General features: G+C 39.0%; 1 protein-coding gene across 2 annotated transcripts in view; it reads left to right on the top strand.

The window, feature by feature from the left end:
* CDK6 (cyclin dependent kinase 6) overlaps positions 1-18,078 on the top strand; it is a 241,585-nt gene that overhangs the window by 153,921 nt on the left and 69,586 nt on the right. For both annotated transcript variants that reach the window (XM_035698480.2, XM_025471371.3), the window contains exon 4: positions 15,310-15,419. In XM_035698480.2, the coding sequence (XP_035554373.1) occupies positions 15,310-15,419 (110 nt within the window). The remainder of the gene's footprint in view (positions 1-15,309; positions 15,420-18,078) is intronic.

Below are 18,078 nucleotides of genomic sequence, written 5' to 3'. Positions count from 1 at the left end.
GAATAAATAAGTAAAAATTTAAAAAAAAAAAAAAAAGGAAGGAAGAAATGGTCTCTGTCCTCAAAGAGCTGGCTTCGGCTCTAGTAGGCAGTAAGTACGCAATGAATGGAATACAGTGTGATAAGTGCTGGGATTACGTGTCACTGAGAAGGACTAGGTGGGGCAAGGTTCACAAGAATTAAGAATGGTATTGTGAGAAGACATTCCAGAGAAAGGTCTCAGCATATGGCAAGGCCATGAGGCATGACACAGCACGCATGTTGAACAACCCTAAAGCCTCTGAGCAGGTTGAGGAAAGTATTTGAGTGAAGGAGCAGCAGGCGATAAAACCAGAGAGGGTGAGAGCCAGATCGTAAGGGCATTGTGGGTAAACTGGACTTGAACCTGACCCTAAAAGCTCTGGAGAGTGGATGGATTTTGAGCAGAAGTGTGGTGAGCATGGCTTCAGATGCAGTAGAGAGGACAGAGTAGGAGGAGGCTGACTGGGGAAAGGAGCCCAGAGGAAGTTGTGTGGCCATCAGGCGAATGTGTGTGCAGTAGAATTGTCAGGATCTGGCAGCCTTACTGATAGTGGAGTGAGTGGGGCGCCTGGGTAGGTGGCAATTTTGCTTGCAGAGAGAGAGAATCTAAGAGGAGAAGCAAGTTTCAGGGAAAAGACAAAATGCATGCATTTTGAAATTGAAATACTTATGGGGGTCCTGCATGGTGATGTCCAGAAGACAGCTGGATATGTGGGTCTGCAGAGTTCTGGCTACAGTTGGCCCTGGAGGATATCTACAAATGATGCTCTCCAGGGAAAAGCTGAGAATCTCAGCCTTAAAGAAAACAAGTGTCGGGGCACCTGGATGGCTCAGTGGTTGAGCGTCTGCCTTTGGCTCAGGTCGTGATCCCCACAGGGAGCCTGCTTCTCCCTCTGCCTGTGTCTCTGCCTCTCTCTCTCTGTGTCTTTCATGAATAAATAAATAAATAAAATCTTTTTTTAAAAAAAGGGAAAGGAAAGAAATAAAAGAAGTATTTTAAGGGACTGATGGGGGAAGAGACCCTTAAGTGGGAGCACACTAGGACAGAACCCTAGCATTCTTCATTTGAATCACTACAGCCCACTCCCCATTCCCACTATTTTTCAGCCAACTCATTTGACTTGCTGCTTTCCTAATCTGTGACCCTCTCTCCAGGACTGACTGGTTGCTTCTCATGCAGTGGGTACCTGCATGATAAATCAAATTGAAGTTCACTTGGACCCTTAAGGCTTGATAGCCAGAGTAGTAGAACCTTTTTTAGATTGATCTGTTGAAACATTAGCAAAATGAGAGAAAGGTATAATGTTCAGAAAGAGATGGCAAGGATCACTGGTCTCATGAAAGGTCAGAAGTCGATCCCTGAACTCTACCTTGTCCATCCTTCAGTGGATGATCATCATCGCCCCTTGGGTACAGCACGTGGGCTCCTGACTACTGAGTGACTCTTCCCCGAAGATTCCTTTTATCTTCACTTGGAGGGAACACCTCTCTGGGCTAGGTTTCATTGCCCTTCAAATCTTCTCACACATCCTCTGAATCAGATTGCTTCAGCCTCACCTCCCTCCACAGATCCCATTTTTTTTAAAGATACAGGATTACTCTGAGGTACTCAGTTATTATTAGATATTATTGTCCTCATATCCTCCACTCCAGTCTAGCCAAGTGCCTCTGTCCACCATCAGCACTGCTCCAAGAGCTCCCTGTGCTTTATTCATGTATCCAGTCATCAGATAATTCCTGAGCACCGTTCAGGCATGACGCTGATCATACACTGTGACCAGAAAGTTAAATGACTATAATGGAAAATAGAAGGTTCAAATGCTATAGAAATGCAGGGGAGTTTGGGGCACCTGGTTGGCTCAGTCAGTTAAGCGTCTGACTGTTGATTTCAGCTCCGATCATGATCTCAGGGTTGTGAGATCGAGCCCCACATTGGGCTCCGTACTCAGCAAGAAGTCTGCTCTAAAGATAAATAAAATCTTCTTTTAAAAATGTAAAAATAAAATTTAAAAATGTGGTAGAAGCCCAGGAGACAGCAGTCGTTTCTGGATGTGGAAGAGCAGGAAAGTCTTCATGGAGGAAGTGATATGTAAGGATTCAGACCCGCAGAGACTCAGGGAAAGAATATCCCACAGAAAGCACAGAAGCAATGACCAGGTGATTGGCAACCAGCACATCTAAATGGGAGCCAGTGTCTCCCTTTATGAGCCAGGACAACTGTAGGTCCTGGGAAGGACAGATAGCCTTCGTGCTAATAATGGATACGTCAGAGCAGAGGCCACAATCGTTATTGGCACAATGCTCAGAGTCTCATTTTTGTGTAGACCTTGGCCATTTTTTGTCATCTCCTCTATCAAAACATCTTGTTCTGGCCCTTAGATTATAAATGAGTCTGTTTGAGGTGACTCTACTATTATTTGCTGCAAAGTACTTGGGTTAACTTTTATTGTTATTTAATCCTTAAAAGTTTCCATTGAACTGGCTTGGCATAATTCTGATGATGATGTTAATTGTGTGACTTTAAAGAGCTGAATTTTGAGACCCTTTATGAAAAGTCAGTGAAATTGCCATTAATTTTTATTTTCATTTTGCAAAACCACAGTAGTCTTCTGGAAGGAAAAACAACATACATACCAGAGAGTTTTATATTGATTAGAGCATAGTTCAGAAAGCTTAGAGCATAGTTCAGAAAGCCTTCACTTTGGCAGTGTCAAGATTGAGTTCTTCCAACGACTGTATACATACATATTCCTCAGAAATCCTTATCTAAGTTTGTATTTGAGACGAGATATTGAAGCAGACCCCAGAAGGAAAATATCAAGGCACTGATACCCTCCATAAGTGATTACTACACCAAAGGACAGACAAGGATGTCCAAAAATAAGAGTTCTTGCGTCTATACAGTATGTACCTTTTTTAAAGCTTCATGACCACTGCCACATTATGTGACCATCGTCACATCATTAGAGACGACAGCATCTTAGAATGCTAGCAGAGGTCACCTCACAGATCATCTAGTCTAAATGCCCACATTGACAGAAAAACGAGATTTTACCATCCATGCTTGTTTCTTCATCTGCAAACTGAATGTATTGGTCAAGATCCCACTGGGAAATAGGTCCCAGTGCACATTCAAAATAATACGAGGAAGTTTTGTTTATAGAGTCCAGATTTACAAAGGGGGTTTTCGGGGAAGTACAGTGAAGGTGCTAACTTGGGTCTCAGTTGCAGCCAAGCTTTCATCATTCCCAAGCTTGACGGGAGCTGTTTCTGGAATCATGTATTGCCCAGGATGGACAAACTGTGATGGCAGCACAGCCCGCCCTGGACAACCTCAATGGGAGGAAATTTGGAGGTTAAAGACTCTGCCTCACTCTTCTCCCTTTCCCTGAACTCCTGCCTAGGCTTCGCATTGGTCAAACCCAATAAGAACATGGAGGCATGTGGAAGGTACAGATCCACTCCCACCCCACAGAGCAGAGACCATCCAAAGAGGCAAAAGGAAGATGACCAGCACAGCATTCGTGATGTGCTTTTCTACTCTTCATGCATGTAGCCATATAATAAGGATGGTTCAGATAACATCTACAAAGTATTTTCAGGATCTTGGTGAAAGGAACATGAATAAAAGACTGTTAAATCGGATATTAAGTAAGAATGGTTTACTCTGATGTATTGAGAGTCACAGTTGGCTTTGGCTCTCCTTTATCTTATACTGTTATTGGACTGGTTCAAAAAATTGTAAGATCAAAGCAGTTTAAACAGATACATCCACTTGGGTAAATATCCTTGAAGTCCCCTTCCCCCGGCTTCCACTCTCCTTCCTGTTGCCAAATCCATTCAGCACCTCTAGAGGCTGTTAATACATGTAATGACTGTAATAAACATAGTATTTGCTTTGGTTCCAGCTGGCTCCAACCACTAAACTCTGTCCATAGTTCCTATTGTTGCCTTTGCTTAGTAGACAACTGCATTGTTATCATGTATCAAAGAGGCTACCTTTGTCATAGATATCTTTTTTTTTTAATTTTTATTTATTTATGATAGTCACACACACACACACACAGAGAGAGAGAGGCAGAGACATAGGCAGAGGGAGAAGCAAGCTCCATGCACCGGGAGCCCGACATGGGATTCGATCTCAGGTCTTCAGGATCACGCCCTGGGCCAAAGGCAGGCGCCAAACCGCTGCTCCACCCAGGGATCCCTGTCATAGATTTCTAAATGTTGGTCTTTATACATTGCATTCATAGATTTTCTGTACATGTTTCTAAATTTAAGGTCACCCATGATATTTTAAGAATATTTAGAATTATTAAATACAAAAAAAAGAATTATTAAATACAAAGAACTTTTGGGTAGAATTGATTACATGGTTGAGAACATTCTTTACTTCATGCACTAAACCCTTGACACATTTTTTTTTCACTTTTGTCTATTCCTTAAAAAGCTTTAAAGTAAAAATTAATGAATCTGCTTCCATGTGACAGACTGGTTTTAAGTTAGGCAGTCTTCCATAAGAAAATTGTAGAGTCACAGAAGTGTAATAATTCGAAAGCAAATAGAATTTATATTTTACTGTCAGGAAAAATTGTTACAATTTGTTCTCAAAAACTTGGAACTTCTATATTTTAAATCCCATGAAATCGCAGAAATTGTCATCATTTGAGATATGTAAAGTGAGAAATTACAGTGATATGTAAAGTGAGGACTGAAAGGCTCTGGATCAGCCACATAAATTAGAATGTGGAACAGCCACATAAATAGCAAATTAAAACTGGGGACACTGTGACATACGAGATAATATTATATAAACTAGGGAACAACAATTAGACTTCTATCTATTGCAAAAAATAGTAATTTGTTATTTTTAAATGAAGGCCTTGGACATTGTTGGGATTTTTTAGAGAATTATTTAGAAATATAAGTCTTCTACAATCCATACTTCAAGCATGTTGAATTCCACAAAGATTAAACCAAAAAAAGATGTCTCTGTAGACAAATGCTAATACTTCAAACAGAATATAAGCATACACCTAATTAATGAATCTGATTCCTCTCACTGTTAACAATGATTTACACATAGACCAACAAAAATCTTAGGGCTGCCAAAGAGATTTTTAAATCTTTATTTTTATTGAAATTATTAAATGGGAATTTGACGAATAGTTGCCATGCCATTCAGAGCACTGTTCAGAATTGAATTTTGAAACCTTTTCCATAATCCTTTTTTTTTTTTTACAGAAATCATTTAACCCCAAAAGTGAGCTGAGTTTTTGAGTCCTATAACTATAAAGTATTTTAAAAGTTTACATTAGGGCGCCTGGGTGGCTCAGTGGTTGAGCATCTGCCTTTAGCTCAGGTCCTTCCTGATCCCGGGGTCCTGGGATCGAGTCCCACATTGGGCTCCCTGCATGGAGCCTGCTTCTTCTTCTGCATGTGTGTCTGCCTCTCTCTCGGTCTCTCGTGAAATAGATTTTTTTAAATCTTAAAAAAAAAAAAAAGAAAAGAAAAAAGTTTACGTTAAAATATCTCAGTGTAAATTTAAAATCTTTTCCTCTTGGTTATCTAATTATAGCCTGTGTGCTTGCCTGTTGATGTATGGATGTTTGCAATGCTGAATTGAAGGTCTTGTGTTGGATGTTGAGGAAGGAGCACAGAGTTGAAAGCAGTCAGTCCTGGTTGAGAATAACAGCTCCTCCTCATCTCAGCTCAGTGTTTCTGGCCAGATGACTCAGCCTCTCTGAAATTCAGTTTTCTCAGCTATAAAATGTGCTTACTGACAGGAACTGACTGATCTTGTGCCTCTGAAATCATCCTCTATCCCCTTTTCTTTCAACATTCAGCCTCCTGCACTGTCACGTTTTTGTGGCAACTATTCATTTACAACTCATGTCCATGTAGAGAGTCCTGGCAGCCATTTCTGCATGCATATATGACTTCTGGATTACACCCACACATAATCTGTTCAAAACGTATTTATTCACTTAACAGTATATCATGGACATCTTTGTGTGGGAGCACAAATGAGCAGGAATGAGAACTACCTCATCTTTTTTGATGGCTTGATGGCTGAACAGTAATTCCCCTATTGGAAATCATTGTGGGATAAACATCCTCGTGAATACGTCTTTGTATACTAGACTGAATATTTCAGATAAACTCCTGCAAGTAGAACTCTTGACATGGGCACTATTCCTTTTATAAATACTGTCAGATTGTCCTCTAAAAAGGTTGTGCCAGTTTATGGTTTGAAACCGTTTCCCCCAGAGTTTAGGGATAGAGGGAACATTCCTAAACATCTAAAAAGCCATCTACGAAAAGCCCACAGCAAATATCATTCTCAATAGAGAAGCACTGGGAGCCTTTCCCCTAAGATCAGGAACAAGACAGGGATGTCCACTCTCACCACTGCTATTCAACATAGTACTAGAAGTCCTAGCCTCAGCAATCAGACAACAAAAAGAAATAAAAGGCATTCAAATTGGCAAAAAAGAAGTCAAACTCTCCCTCTTTGCAGATGACATGATACTATACCTAGAAAACCCAAAGACTCCAGCCCAAGATTGCTAGAACTCATACAGCAATTTGGCAGTGTGGCAGGATACAAAATCAATGCCCAGAAGTCAGTGGCATTTCTATACACTAACAACGAGACTGAAGAAAGAGAAATTAAGGAGTCAATCCCATTTACAGTTGCACCCAAAAGCATAAGATACCCAGGAATAAACCTAACCAAAGAGGTAAAGGATCTATACCCTAAAAACTACAGAACAACTCTGAAAGAAATTGAGGAAGACACAAAGAGATGGAAAAATATTCCATGCTCATGGATTGGCAGAATTAATATTGTGAAAATGTCAATGTTACCCAGGGCAATTTACACGTTTAATGCAAACCCTATCAAAATACCATGGACTTTCTTCAGATAGTTGGAACAAATTATTTTAAGATTTGTGTGGAATCAGAAAAGACCCCAAATATCCAGGGGAATATTGAAAAAGAAAACCAGAGCCGAGGGTATCACAATGCCAGATTTCAGATTGTACTACAAAGCTGTGGTCATCAAGACAGTGTGGTACTGGCACAAAAACAGACACATAGATCAGTGGAACAGAATAGAAAATCAGAAGTGGACCCTCAACTTTATGGTCAACTAATATTTGACAAAGAAGGAAAGACTATCCACTGGAAAAAAGACAGTCTCTTCAATAAATGGTGCTGGGAAAATTGGGACATCCACATGCAGAAGAATGAAACTAGACCACTCTCTTGCACCATATACAAAGATAAACTCAAAATGGATGAAAGATCTTAATGTGAGACAAGATTCCATCAAAATCCTGGAGGAGAACACAGGCAACACCCTTTTTGAACTTGGCCACAGTAACTTCTTGCAAGATTCATCTATGAAGGCAAGAGAAACAAAAGCAAAAATGAACTATTGGGACTTCATCAAGATAAGAAGCTTCTGCACAGCAAAAGATACAGTCAACAAAACTCAAAGACAACCTACAGAATAGGAGAGGATATTTGCAAATGACATATCAGATAAAGGACTAGTATCCAAGATCTATAAAGAACTTATGAAACTCAACACCAAAGAAACAAACAATCCAATCATGAAATGGGCCAAAGACATGAACAGAAATCTCACAGAGGAAGACATAGACATGGCCAACATGCACATGAGAAAATGCTCTGCATCACTTGCCATCAGGGAAATACAAATCAAAACCACAACGAGATACCACCTCACACCAGTGAGAATGGGGTAAATGAACAAGGCAGGAAACCACAAATGTTGGAGAGGATGTGGAGAAAGGGGATCCCTCCTGTGCTGTTGGTGGGAATGTGAACTGGTGCAGCCACTCTGGAAAACTATGTGGAGGTTCCTCAAAGAGTTAAAAATAGACCTGCCCTACGACCCAGCAATTGCACTGCTGGGGATTTACACCAAAGATACAGATGCAATGAAACACCAGGACACCTGCCCTCCGATGTTTCTAGCAGCAATGTCCACAATAGCCAAACTGTGGAAGGAGCCTCGGTGTCCATCGAAAGATGAATGGATAAAGAAGATGTGGTCTATGTATACAATGGAATATTACTCAGCCATTAGAAATGACAAATACCCACCATTTGCTTCGATGTAGATGGAACTGGAGGGTATTATGCTGAGTGAAATAAGTCAATTGGAGAAGGACAAACATTATATGGTCTCATTCATTTGGGGAATATAAAAAATAGTGAAAGGGAATAAAGGGGAAAGGAGAAAAAAATGAGTGGGAAATATCAGAAAGGGAGACAGAACATGAGAGACTCCTAACTCTGGGAAACGAACTAGGGGTGGTGGAAAGGGAGGTGGGTGGGGGGTGGGGGTGACTGGGTGACGGGCACTGAGGGGGGCACTTGACGGGATGAGCACTGGGTGTTATTCTATATGTTGGCAAATTGAACACCAATAAAGAATAAATTTATAAAAAAAAAAAAAGAAAGAAAGAAAAAAGAAACAGTTTCCCCATACTATGGCCAACCCAGAACACTGTCATTTGTTCCTTTCTGCTAATCAGGCAAAAATGATACCCCTTTATTGTGATGATTTTCTTCCTTTATTCCTTCCCTCCTTTCTTTTAATAGGATTAAGTATCTTTGATAATGTATTTCTTCTTGTGAATTCTTATTATATTCTTTATCCATTTTTCTGTTGTTTTATTTATGTAATTTGTTTTAGATGTATTATCCCAGGTTATTTGTCTTTGCCTTAATTTTATACTGTTTACCAAGAGAATTACAGTCTGAAATAACTGGATCTGTTCATCTTTTCATCTCAAGCTTCTAGATGTCCCTTCATGTCCCTTTATGCTGAAAAAGGCCTCCATAGCCCAAAGTCCTCCTCTGTTTTTTTCTATTACATTTTCCTAGCTCTACTTATACACTTAGATCTTTCATGAATATACAGTTTCTTCTTAGACATGGTGTAAAGTATACACCAAACTTACTTTCTTCCAAATGATTGGCCAGTTGTCTTGCTTTTACATGTTGAAGTACATTTTCTCTCTCACTAAGATGAAATTCACCTATAAGAATGTTAAACTCCATAAATAATAGATCAGTCTCTTTTGGACTTTATCCTTTTTTTTTAACCTGTTAGCACCTATTATTTTGTTCTCTGTACCTTAGAGTTTGTTTTGGTAACCAAGAATAAATCCTCCTCATCTTAATTTCTCAGACTATTTTTGGCTCTTCTTAAGCATCATTCTGCCAGAGGTTCCATATTGTCAAAGTTAAATTCCTCCCCCAAATCATTTCATTGTTTTAGACTTTCTTGTTAATATAGGAATGACAATTATATTTACAATAATGTTTTTTCCCATCCTAGTCATGGTCTGTCTCATCATCTATTTGATTTTTAAGTTCTTCAACAATAGTATATCATTGTATTTACATAGATTTTGCTTTTTTTAAATTCTTCAATGTTTTATATTTTTTGTTACTATTGTGAATAGTATCCTTTTTACATTATATCTTATAACTGACTTACTAGGATTTGTCTATTTATTTTATATCTTATATCAGCCATCTAAACTATTTATATCTTAAGAATACTTTTGCTTCAGGGCAGCCCGGGTGGCTCAGCAGTTTACTGCCACCTTCGGCCAAGGGGTGTGGTCCTGGAGACCCAGGATCGAGTCCCACGTCAGGCTCCCTGCGTGGAGCCTGCTTCTCCCTCTGCCTGTGTCTGTGCCTCTCTCCCTCTCTCTCTCTCTCTCTCTCTCTCATGAATAAATAATTTTTTTAAAAAAAAGAATACTTTTGCTTCATAAATTTTATTTACCATAATATAAGGCCAATATGTATAGGGCAGAACCCTTAGAAACACAAGGAGATTCTGGGAGAAGGAAAACAAAAATTTGAGTCTCTTCCAGAGTTTGACAAAGTATAGAAAAATAGAAGGATCTGTATGAGACCAACTTGTATTAGGATTGAACTTTACACTTAAAAGAGAGTTACTCCCGGGGTGCCTGGGTGGCTTAGTAGGTTAAGTGCCCAACTCTAGATTTTGGCTCAGGTCCTGGAATTAAGCCCCAAGTTGGGCTACCTATCCAGCCAAGAGTCTGCTCAATGATTCTCTCTCTCTCTCTTTTTCTCTCTCCCTCTGTCCCTCCCCCTGCTCTCTCTCGCTCTTTCTCTCTAAAAATAAATAAATCCTAAAAAAAAGGGAGAGTGAGTTACTCCCCTGAAACCCTATGACACAAAACCCAGATGTGCACATAGTCCTAGAGAAAGCAGTAACAGATTATACCAAGTAGTGGCACCTGGGTGGCTCAGTCAGTTAAGTGTCTGACTCTTGATTTCGACTCAGGTCATGATCTTAGGGTCCTGATATCAGCACCCCCGTGGGGCTCCACACTCAGCCAGAGTCTGCTTGAGACTTTCTCTCTCCCTCTTCTCCCTCCTCCTCCCCCTCTGCCTCTCCCCATGCTTGCATGCACATGCATGCTCTCTCTCACATAAATAAATAAAATCTTAAAAAGATAAAATAAAATGAAAAAATTAATTCTACAAAGTAGAAATTTGCAGGTTACTTTCTCTGGCCATGAATTTCTGAATTTCTAAAGCTGGAAATCCAACAATTAAGAGATAACCATAAATAACATGACCACATGGAAATTTTAAAATACTTTTCTAAATAATTTATTCATTGAAGTAGTTTACTCTTGGATTAAAGGGAAAATTGAAGGTAAATTACATATTCTTTAAATAATGTTATATCATCAATTAGAATTAAAAATCAAGTTTCAATTCAAGTAGATAGACTGGTACAAAGAAACTACTTTTGTCTTTCAGAAGATAAAAGTAGAAAAACAATAAATTATAAAATAAAACAACCATTCTCCCAAAATGGAAATAAAACTCTATGTCAGTTTTTTTTTTTTCCAGTAAATAATATAACTAAACTCCTGGAAAACCTGACTGATACAAAGAAAAGACAAAAATATGCAACATTAAGAAAAAAAATACAATTTTCTCTTCCTCAGAAAACCGAGGAAATACATGGCATGACAATAATTATAAGAAATACTATGTACAAATTTAATCCAACACAGTTTAGAATCTAGAAATTCTCATGAAAATCCTTTATTACTACCAAAATTAACTCAAAAGGAGATTAAAACCTAAACAGACTAAGAAGAAATTCAAAAGATTGTTGAAGGCATAACAGCTAATGAAGATCCAGATCCAGATGGTTTCATGAATGAGTCCTTTTAAGAGATTATTTTGATCTTGTTTATAATATTCCAGAACATAGAGAAGGCTAGAAACCTTTCATATTTCTAATATCAAAACAGGAAAAATTAACACAAAAAATAAAACTGCAGCTCAGTCTCAGGAATACAAGTTAATATTCTAAATAAGTATTAGCAAATAGAACCCAAGGGTCTATTAAGAGAGTAATACACCAATATTAAAAGAATAATACATCAAGATTAGGAATGATTAATTCCAAAAAGGCAAGGATTGTATTAGGATATCTGCTAATGGACATACTATTCATAGAATGAATGAGAATGATCATATGGTCATTATTAATAGACATTTTAAAGATATTTGATAAAAATTAATTATCCATTTTGAGTGGTAACTAATTTTTAAAAGGACTAGAAAGGAACTTCCTAAACATGTCAATGTAGTTATTATTTTAACTGTCTAGACATTTTGTTTGATGATCATAATAGGTACACTGATTAAAGTACTCAAAATGAAAAAGTCCCACTAACATGTAATCCATCAGAAATCACAGCCACTTTAGAACAGCTTAAAACAATGCAATATTCAGGTTAAAATTTTCATCCCATATGATGCTAGACTTTATTTCAAATGTTGCTGAAAAAGTGGGTGTGTGCCTGTACACTGTGTATGTCTATAAACCACTGAGCAGAACTTTACGAATTGTTTACGCCTACACCTTTTTTTGCAATGTATCAGAGGAGCAGAGAAATGTTCCCCCAGCTAGAAATATTAATAAAGCAGAAATAAATAATTCATTTATTCATTCATAATTCATAGAGCCCAGAACTGAGTGCTCTTCTTAGCAAATGTAGTAAGTACCTTCTTCCTGGGGAATGACTGATAACCGAATTTTGCCAACTTATCTCCTAGCAATGATTGGCTTAAAATTGTCAATTTGGTATTTGTTAAACCCCAGTTGTTATGTGAGCAATATCGTGATGGGTATTTACAGATGTAATCATGGATAAAATCAAGTCCGTGTCCTCTGCAGCAAACCATTTTAGGAACTATGTTACAAGGTATGATTTTCAGGTGGCAGTTGGTTCAGGGAGATGATAGCATCAGAGCCAGGCTTTGTAGGATAAGGGGAATTTCCACATGTGCAGAGGAGAAGGAAGAGCTTTCCAGACTAGAACAGTGCCAGCTCTAAAGCATGGAGGCAGGAGCTAGAGGTTATGTTTATATAATTGAGTGGTGCTCAGACCTAGTCAAGGGTTAGTGTTACCTGAAAAACTGTTATATAAAGAGAAGAAATAAAAAAGTGAAGGAAAAAAAAAAAAAAAGTGAAGGAAGAACTCCAGGGCCCCCATCATGGAGGTCCAATTCAGTGAGACAGAGAAGACCAACACATTTTTTTTTTCTTTTTCTTTCTTCCTTTTTTTTTTTTTTTTTTTAGAGAGAGTTTTTTTTTTTATTTCTTTTAGAGAGAGAGCAGGAAGAGGCAGAGGGGGAGAGAAAACCTCAAGCAGACTCCCTACTGAGCAGGGAACCCAGATTGGGGCTCAGTCTCATGACCCTGAGATCATGACCTGAGCCAAAATTAAGAGTCAGACACTTAACCGACTGAGCCACCCAAGCGCCTCTAGACATATGTTTTTTAAAAGTCCTATGAATAGGGCACCTGGGTGGCTTAATTAGTTAAGCATCTGCCTTCAGCTCAAGTCATGATCTCAGGAACCTGGGATCCAGCCCCATGTCAGGCTCCTTGCTCAGTGGGGAGTCTGTTGCTCCCTCTCCCTCTGCCCCTCTCTCTCACACTCTCTCATGTACTAATAAATAAAATCTTTTTAAAATAAATAATAAATAAAAGCCCGTGGATGATTCTGATGCACAGAGTTGAAACTCAGTGCTGTGGTCTATTATGTGAGAAGACTGTAAGAGTTATGGAGATACTATACTATGGTATATGGAGATACTGCAGGATATGCTGCTGGAAAGACATATTGGAGCCAATGATAACTGGGTGACACTATTTGGTTTTGGGGGGGTTTGTTTGCTTCCTTTTTTAAATTTGTTACATCACCACCATGCCTCCATTAGATGTCAACCAGATATCCCTTACACAAAATTTGACTCCTTGTGTGAATTCAAAGCAACACCTGTTAAATCAGATGAAGAGGAGGAACCAGTCAAGAATCTTGTTTCAGTTCGATACTGCTGTATAATCTCCCCAAAACTTAAAACAATAGTCATTTTATTATCACTTGTAATCCTCTGAGTGGACTGGACTTGGCTAGGCAGTTCTGTTCCCTGTGACATGGGCACGGGTGGCCCACAGCCATGTGGGGGACTGGTCCGACTTGAATATCCAAGATGGCTCACTAGCATGGCTTTCAGCCGAGAACTCAACGGGGCATATCCACTAGAACATCTTTGTGCTTCTCACTGCATAGCATTTGGGATCCAGAGGAAGCACCTCAAAAACAATCATTCAAAAAGGCCCAGACTGTAGGGCACCTGGCTGGCTCAGTGGAGCATGCGACTCTTGATCTTGGTGTTGTGAGTTGGAGCCCTACATTGGGTATAGAGGTTACTTAAAAATAATATCTTAAAAAAAAAAAAGGCCCGACTACCAAGCTTCTTCTAACCTAGTTTTGATAGTCTCAGATGCATTCTCTTAGTTTAGTTGACCAAATCACTAAGACCCAACTCAGATTCAATGGAAGGTGACTTAAACTCTCTCTCTCTCTCTCTCTCTCTCTCTCTCTCTTTTACGATTGTTTAAATTTATTTATTTGAGAGAGAGAGAAAGCATGAGCTCTGGGAGGGAGAGGGAGAGAGAATCTGAAGCAGCCTCCACACTGAGCACAGAGCCCAACATGGGGCTTAATCTCAAGACCACAAGATGGTGACCTGAGCTAAAACCAAGAATCCAACACTTAACTAACTGAGCCACCAGGCGCCCCAAACTCCATCTCTTGCTGGGAGGCACAGTGTGTGTCTATAAGGAAGGAAGGAAATAGATGGCAATCATGTTTTGGAGAATTGCGACTGCAATCTGAACACACCAAGTACTGCAGCACCAAAATACATAAAGGAGAATTGTCGGAAATTTAGATTGATGTCAACAAAAGTGCAATTAGACAAAACAATAAGTAAGGATAAAAGGAATCTGAATAATATAAAATGCTTATGTAATAGATTTATGTATTGAATTCCTTACCTGGCAGTAAAGAATATTTCTTTATTTCAGGGATCCATAGAATCTCTGTTTCCCTCCAAAAGAGAAGCACTTGAACCCACATATACTGATATAAATCTGAAGCCTATAAATGTATTTGTTCCCTGACCTCTCAGCCTTGCAGAAATAGTCATGGTGGGGTCTGTTTCACCCAACTCTTGTATTGAAATTCTTCCTCTTTGGGAATCCTGTCCTCTGGATGACTTTTTTACACATGGTATAAACAATTGAGTTACACATTCTCTCTTAAGTTCTTAGTTTTTTATTTGTTTTCTGAAAAGCATGGCATTGAAGGAGGCTTTATTTTGATTCCCCACAGTCTCATGATAAGAGTAGTTTTGACTTGTCCTGAGTGTTCTTTATACTTCAAGGTCAACATCTAGCAACCACTGGAATCATTTTCTGATTTCCCAATAATGCTGGCATAAGAACCAAGCTGGAATCTTTGCCAACACCTGTTTTCCTTGTATTGTTTTTTTTTTAAGCCCCTTAAAAAAAAAGTAGTTTTCAAATTCATGTGTTTTTTTGTTTTTTGGGGTTTTTTTAGTCTTTACTCTGCTTTCTGAAACTCAATTATTTTACCATCCTAGTAAGAAACACAGAGTATGAGCTGGGGACCCAGGTTGTGGGGATGATGTCATTTCCTGGCCTGTCAATGATGAATCCTAGTTATTTATTGCTTCTAGCTCAGTGTCCTCATACAATGCTAGGTGCTCTTTCTGAATTGGATCTCGGCTATATACCACCCAAGGTAAGAAGTTGAAGCAACCAGCCCTCTTCCACAGTAACGCTCAGATCCGTTTGCCCTTGCAGGTCGTCACACTGTGGTACAGAGCTCCAGAAGTCCTGCTTCAGTCCAGCTATGCCACCCCCGTGGACCTCTGGAGTGTTGGCTGCATATTTGCAGAAATGTTTCGTAGAAAGTAAGAAATACCTTTTGTTTTGCTCTGTCTTCATTGGAAAGAGACATTTTGGGTCTTCAGTAATTTAAGTGGCAACATAGCATTTCTGTTTCAAGTAAGGTCACGAGTGTGTGTGTGTGTGTGTGTGTGTGTGTGTGTGTGTTTGTATCTCCATATCCACCTGCTTTGGGCTGCCACATTCAAGCTTGTCCTGGAAAAACATTCTTGGTCCTTAACAGTGAAGTTTTATAGGACTCTAGCTTCCACTTCTTGGAGATTCAGGGAAGGAAACATGCCATTGTCCCTACAACTTATTTTTGTGGGTGATGATGGGACGTAGAAATATGCTCAAGGTGGACTTTGTCCACGGTAGAAGGACCAGGGCTGTTACATGTATGGAAATTTTGATGCTGAGAATAGTTGCTTAAACACAATGTTCAGGCTAAAAAGGACCAGGCAAGGAAGATGTCAGCACTAGTTCAGAATACTGCAAATGCTGTCAGACTGAGGAGATTAGACGTATTCAGGCATAACAGAGAGCAAAGTAAGGACCAGGGATTTAGAAATTATAGAAATAAAGGTTTTTGGTCAGATGTGGGAAAAAAATCTAATATTGGACAGTTGTCTGAAGAGAAGATTGGGGTTCGTGAAAATAGCACATTCTCATTAGGTGTCTAAGAAGAAACTAGGTCACCCCACACTGATGTTTTCAGTGGCACTAGTAGAGTAGGCAGGTGGGCTGAATGACCTCCAAGGACCCCTGACTCTTAGGGTCTGTAATTCATTTGTTTGACTTTCAGGTCACAAGAAATAGCCAAACAATATTATAAAGATCTGCCGGGAAAATAATCCATACGTGGGAACTAAATTCAGCAAATCAAAATTAAGCAGAGAGCCTAATCATAATCTGTTAACTTGTTGTTTTCTATTTTTAGAAATAAAAATAAAACAGAAATAAAAATTCTGTTTTCCATGGGAAATGTGAGTTGGAAAGCTGAGTATATATTCCTATTATACATGTTATGTTCAAAATGTCAGCTACACAGTAGCTCAGAAGAAAGAGAAGTGGTCAGCCATTCCTTGTCTGTTCTTTTAACCAAATGAAGTTTAGTGCTTATAATAAATTTGGGGACCTATTTTTAGAACTCAGCTTTTTTTATATGTGGCTCACAGGAAGGAATCATACCAAAGAAATCAGAATACCTAGATGTTCATTGCAGGCCTACTGTGTGCCGAGTACAAGACCAAACCTCTCCCCTTCTGTTACCTTTTTACACCTCCCCATGAAAGATAACTGATACACAGTGATAAATTTAACTGACATCACGCAGCTAAAAAGTAGCAAGAGTATTGCTCCAAATGAAGTCCTGTGCATTTTAATCCAGTGTTGTTTTTCTATCAAGGAGAGAGGAAAAAAGTAATATTGAAGGTAGCTTCAGTGTTTGCCCAACAGGCTAAATAAGTGATTTAGGAGTGTAGTTCTTGTACCAACAACCTCAGTATCTCTGAGGACCTTGGTAGAAATGCAAATCCCACCCCCTCCCCCAGGGTCCACTGGATCAGAGGTTCTTGGGCTGGGGCTCAACAGCCTGTGTTTGAACAAGCCCTCAAGGTGATCCTAATTCACCCTCCAGGCTAAGAACCACTGGGTTGGATGACAGGATCACCAGGGATGAGCAGTCTTTAAATGTGCAACTCCCAGATCTCTCCCTTAGAGATTCTGATTCATTACTGGGCTGGGGCCAGGCATTCTTGTTTTTAAAAGTACCTCATGTAATTCTTTTCGTCAAACAGGTATAGAAAACATTGTGTTAAAGGATTATGGTCACAGGTGCCTGGGTAGCTCAGTCAGTTAAGCATCGACTTTTTGATTTTGACCCAAGTCATGATCTCAGGGTCATGAAATCAAGTCCTGAGTCTGCCCCCCCACTCTGGGGAATCTGCATATACCTCATTCTGCTCTGCCCACCTGCCTTTTCCTGGCTTACTTTCAAATAAAATAAATAAATGAAATCTTAAAAAAAAATAAAGGATATGGTCAGAACAGGAAATAATTTACTGTCAGCATTGCAGGATGGAAGTCAGGACAGTTATTCTAATTCATCTCATAAATAAGTTCATTAAGCTGAAAGCTGATTCAAGAAATGTACAGTAGAATTAGATTTCTGTGTCTAGAATTGTCCTCAAATACAAAGAATGAGTCCTTCTTTTGTAATGGGATGAGAGTGGTCAGTTATTTTTCAATAGTACAAGACTTGATACCAGCCACTATTCATGATAAAATCAATATCTTCCTGAAAGATGTTAAAAGATAAAATTTAAGATATGTAGTGTTAAGCATTCACTAGTAAGGAACTTGCTATATTTCTAAGTATAGCTAGTCACTACTTATGGAACAGTTGCAACCTAAATTTTCATTTTAGATCATTAAAACATTTCCCACTGAAGTGGCTTGCAGAATCCTATGTAAGTCTAGCTTGTGGAATACTGTATAACCTGGAATATATATGAAATGTTATTGGTGCTAATTCATCAAAACCCATTTTCTGTTTATAACATTTTTTCTGTGGGAAAATTCATTCTTTGTTCTAATCCACTATGACAGGGATATACCCTTATTTTCACCCTAGCATGAGAAGGGGGTACTCAGTGTTGGAGACTCAGAGAAGGGCTCCTTCCA

Source organism: Canis lupus, chromosome 14 (assembly GCF_003254725.2).
Source record: "Canis lupus dingo isolate Sandy chromosome 14, ASM325472v2, whole genome shotgun sequence".
Classification (NCBI taxonomy): Eukaryota; Metazoa; Chordata; class Mammalia; order Carnivora; family Canidae; genus Canis; species Canis lupus.
Note: the sequence above shows the minus strand (reverse complement) of the source record. Positions and strands in the feature narration are given on the sequence as shown.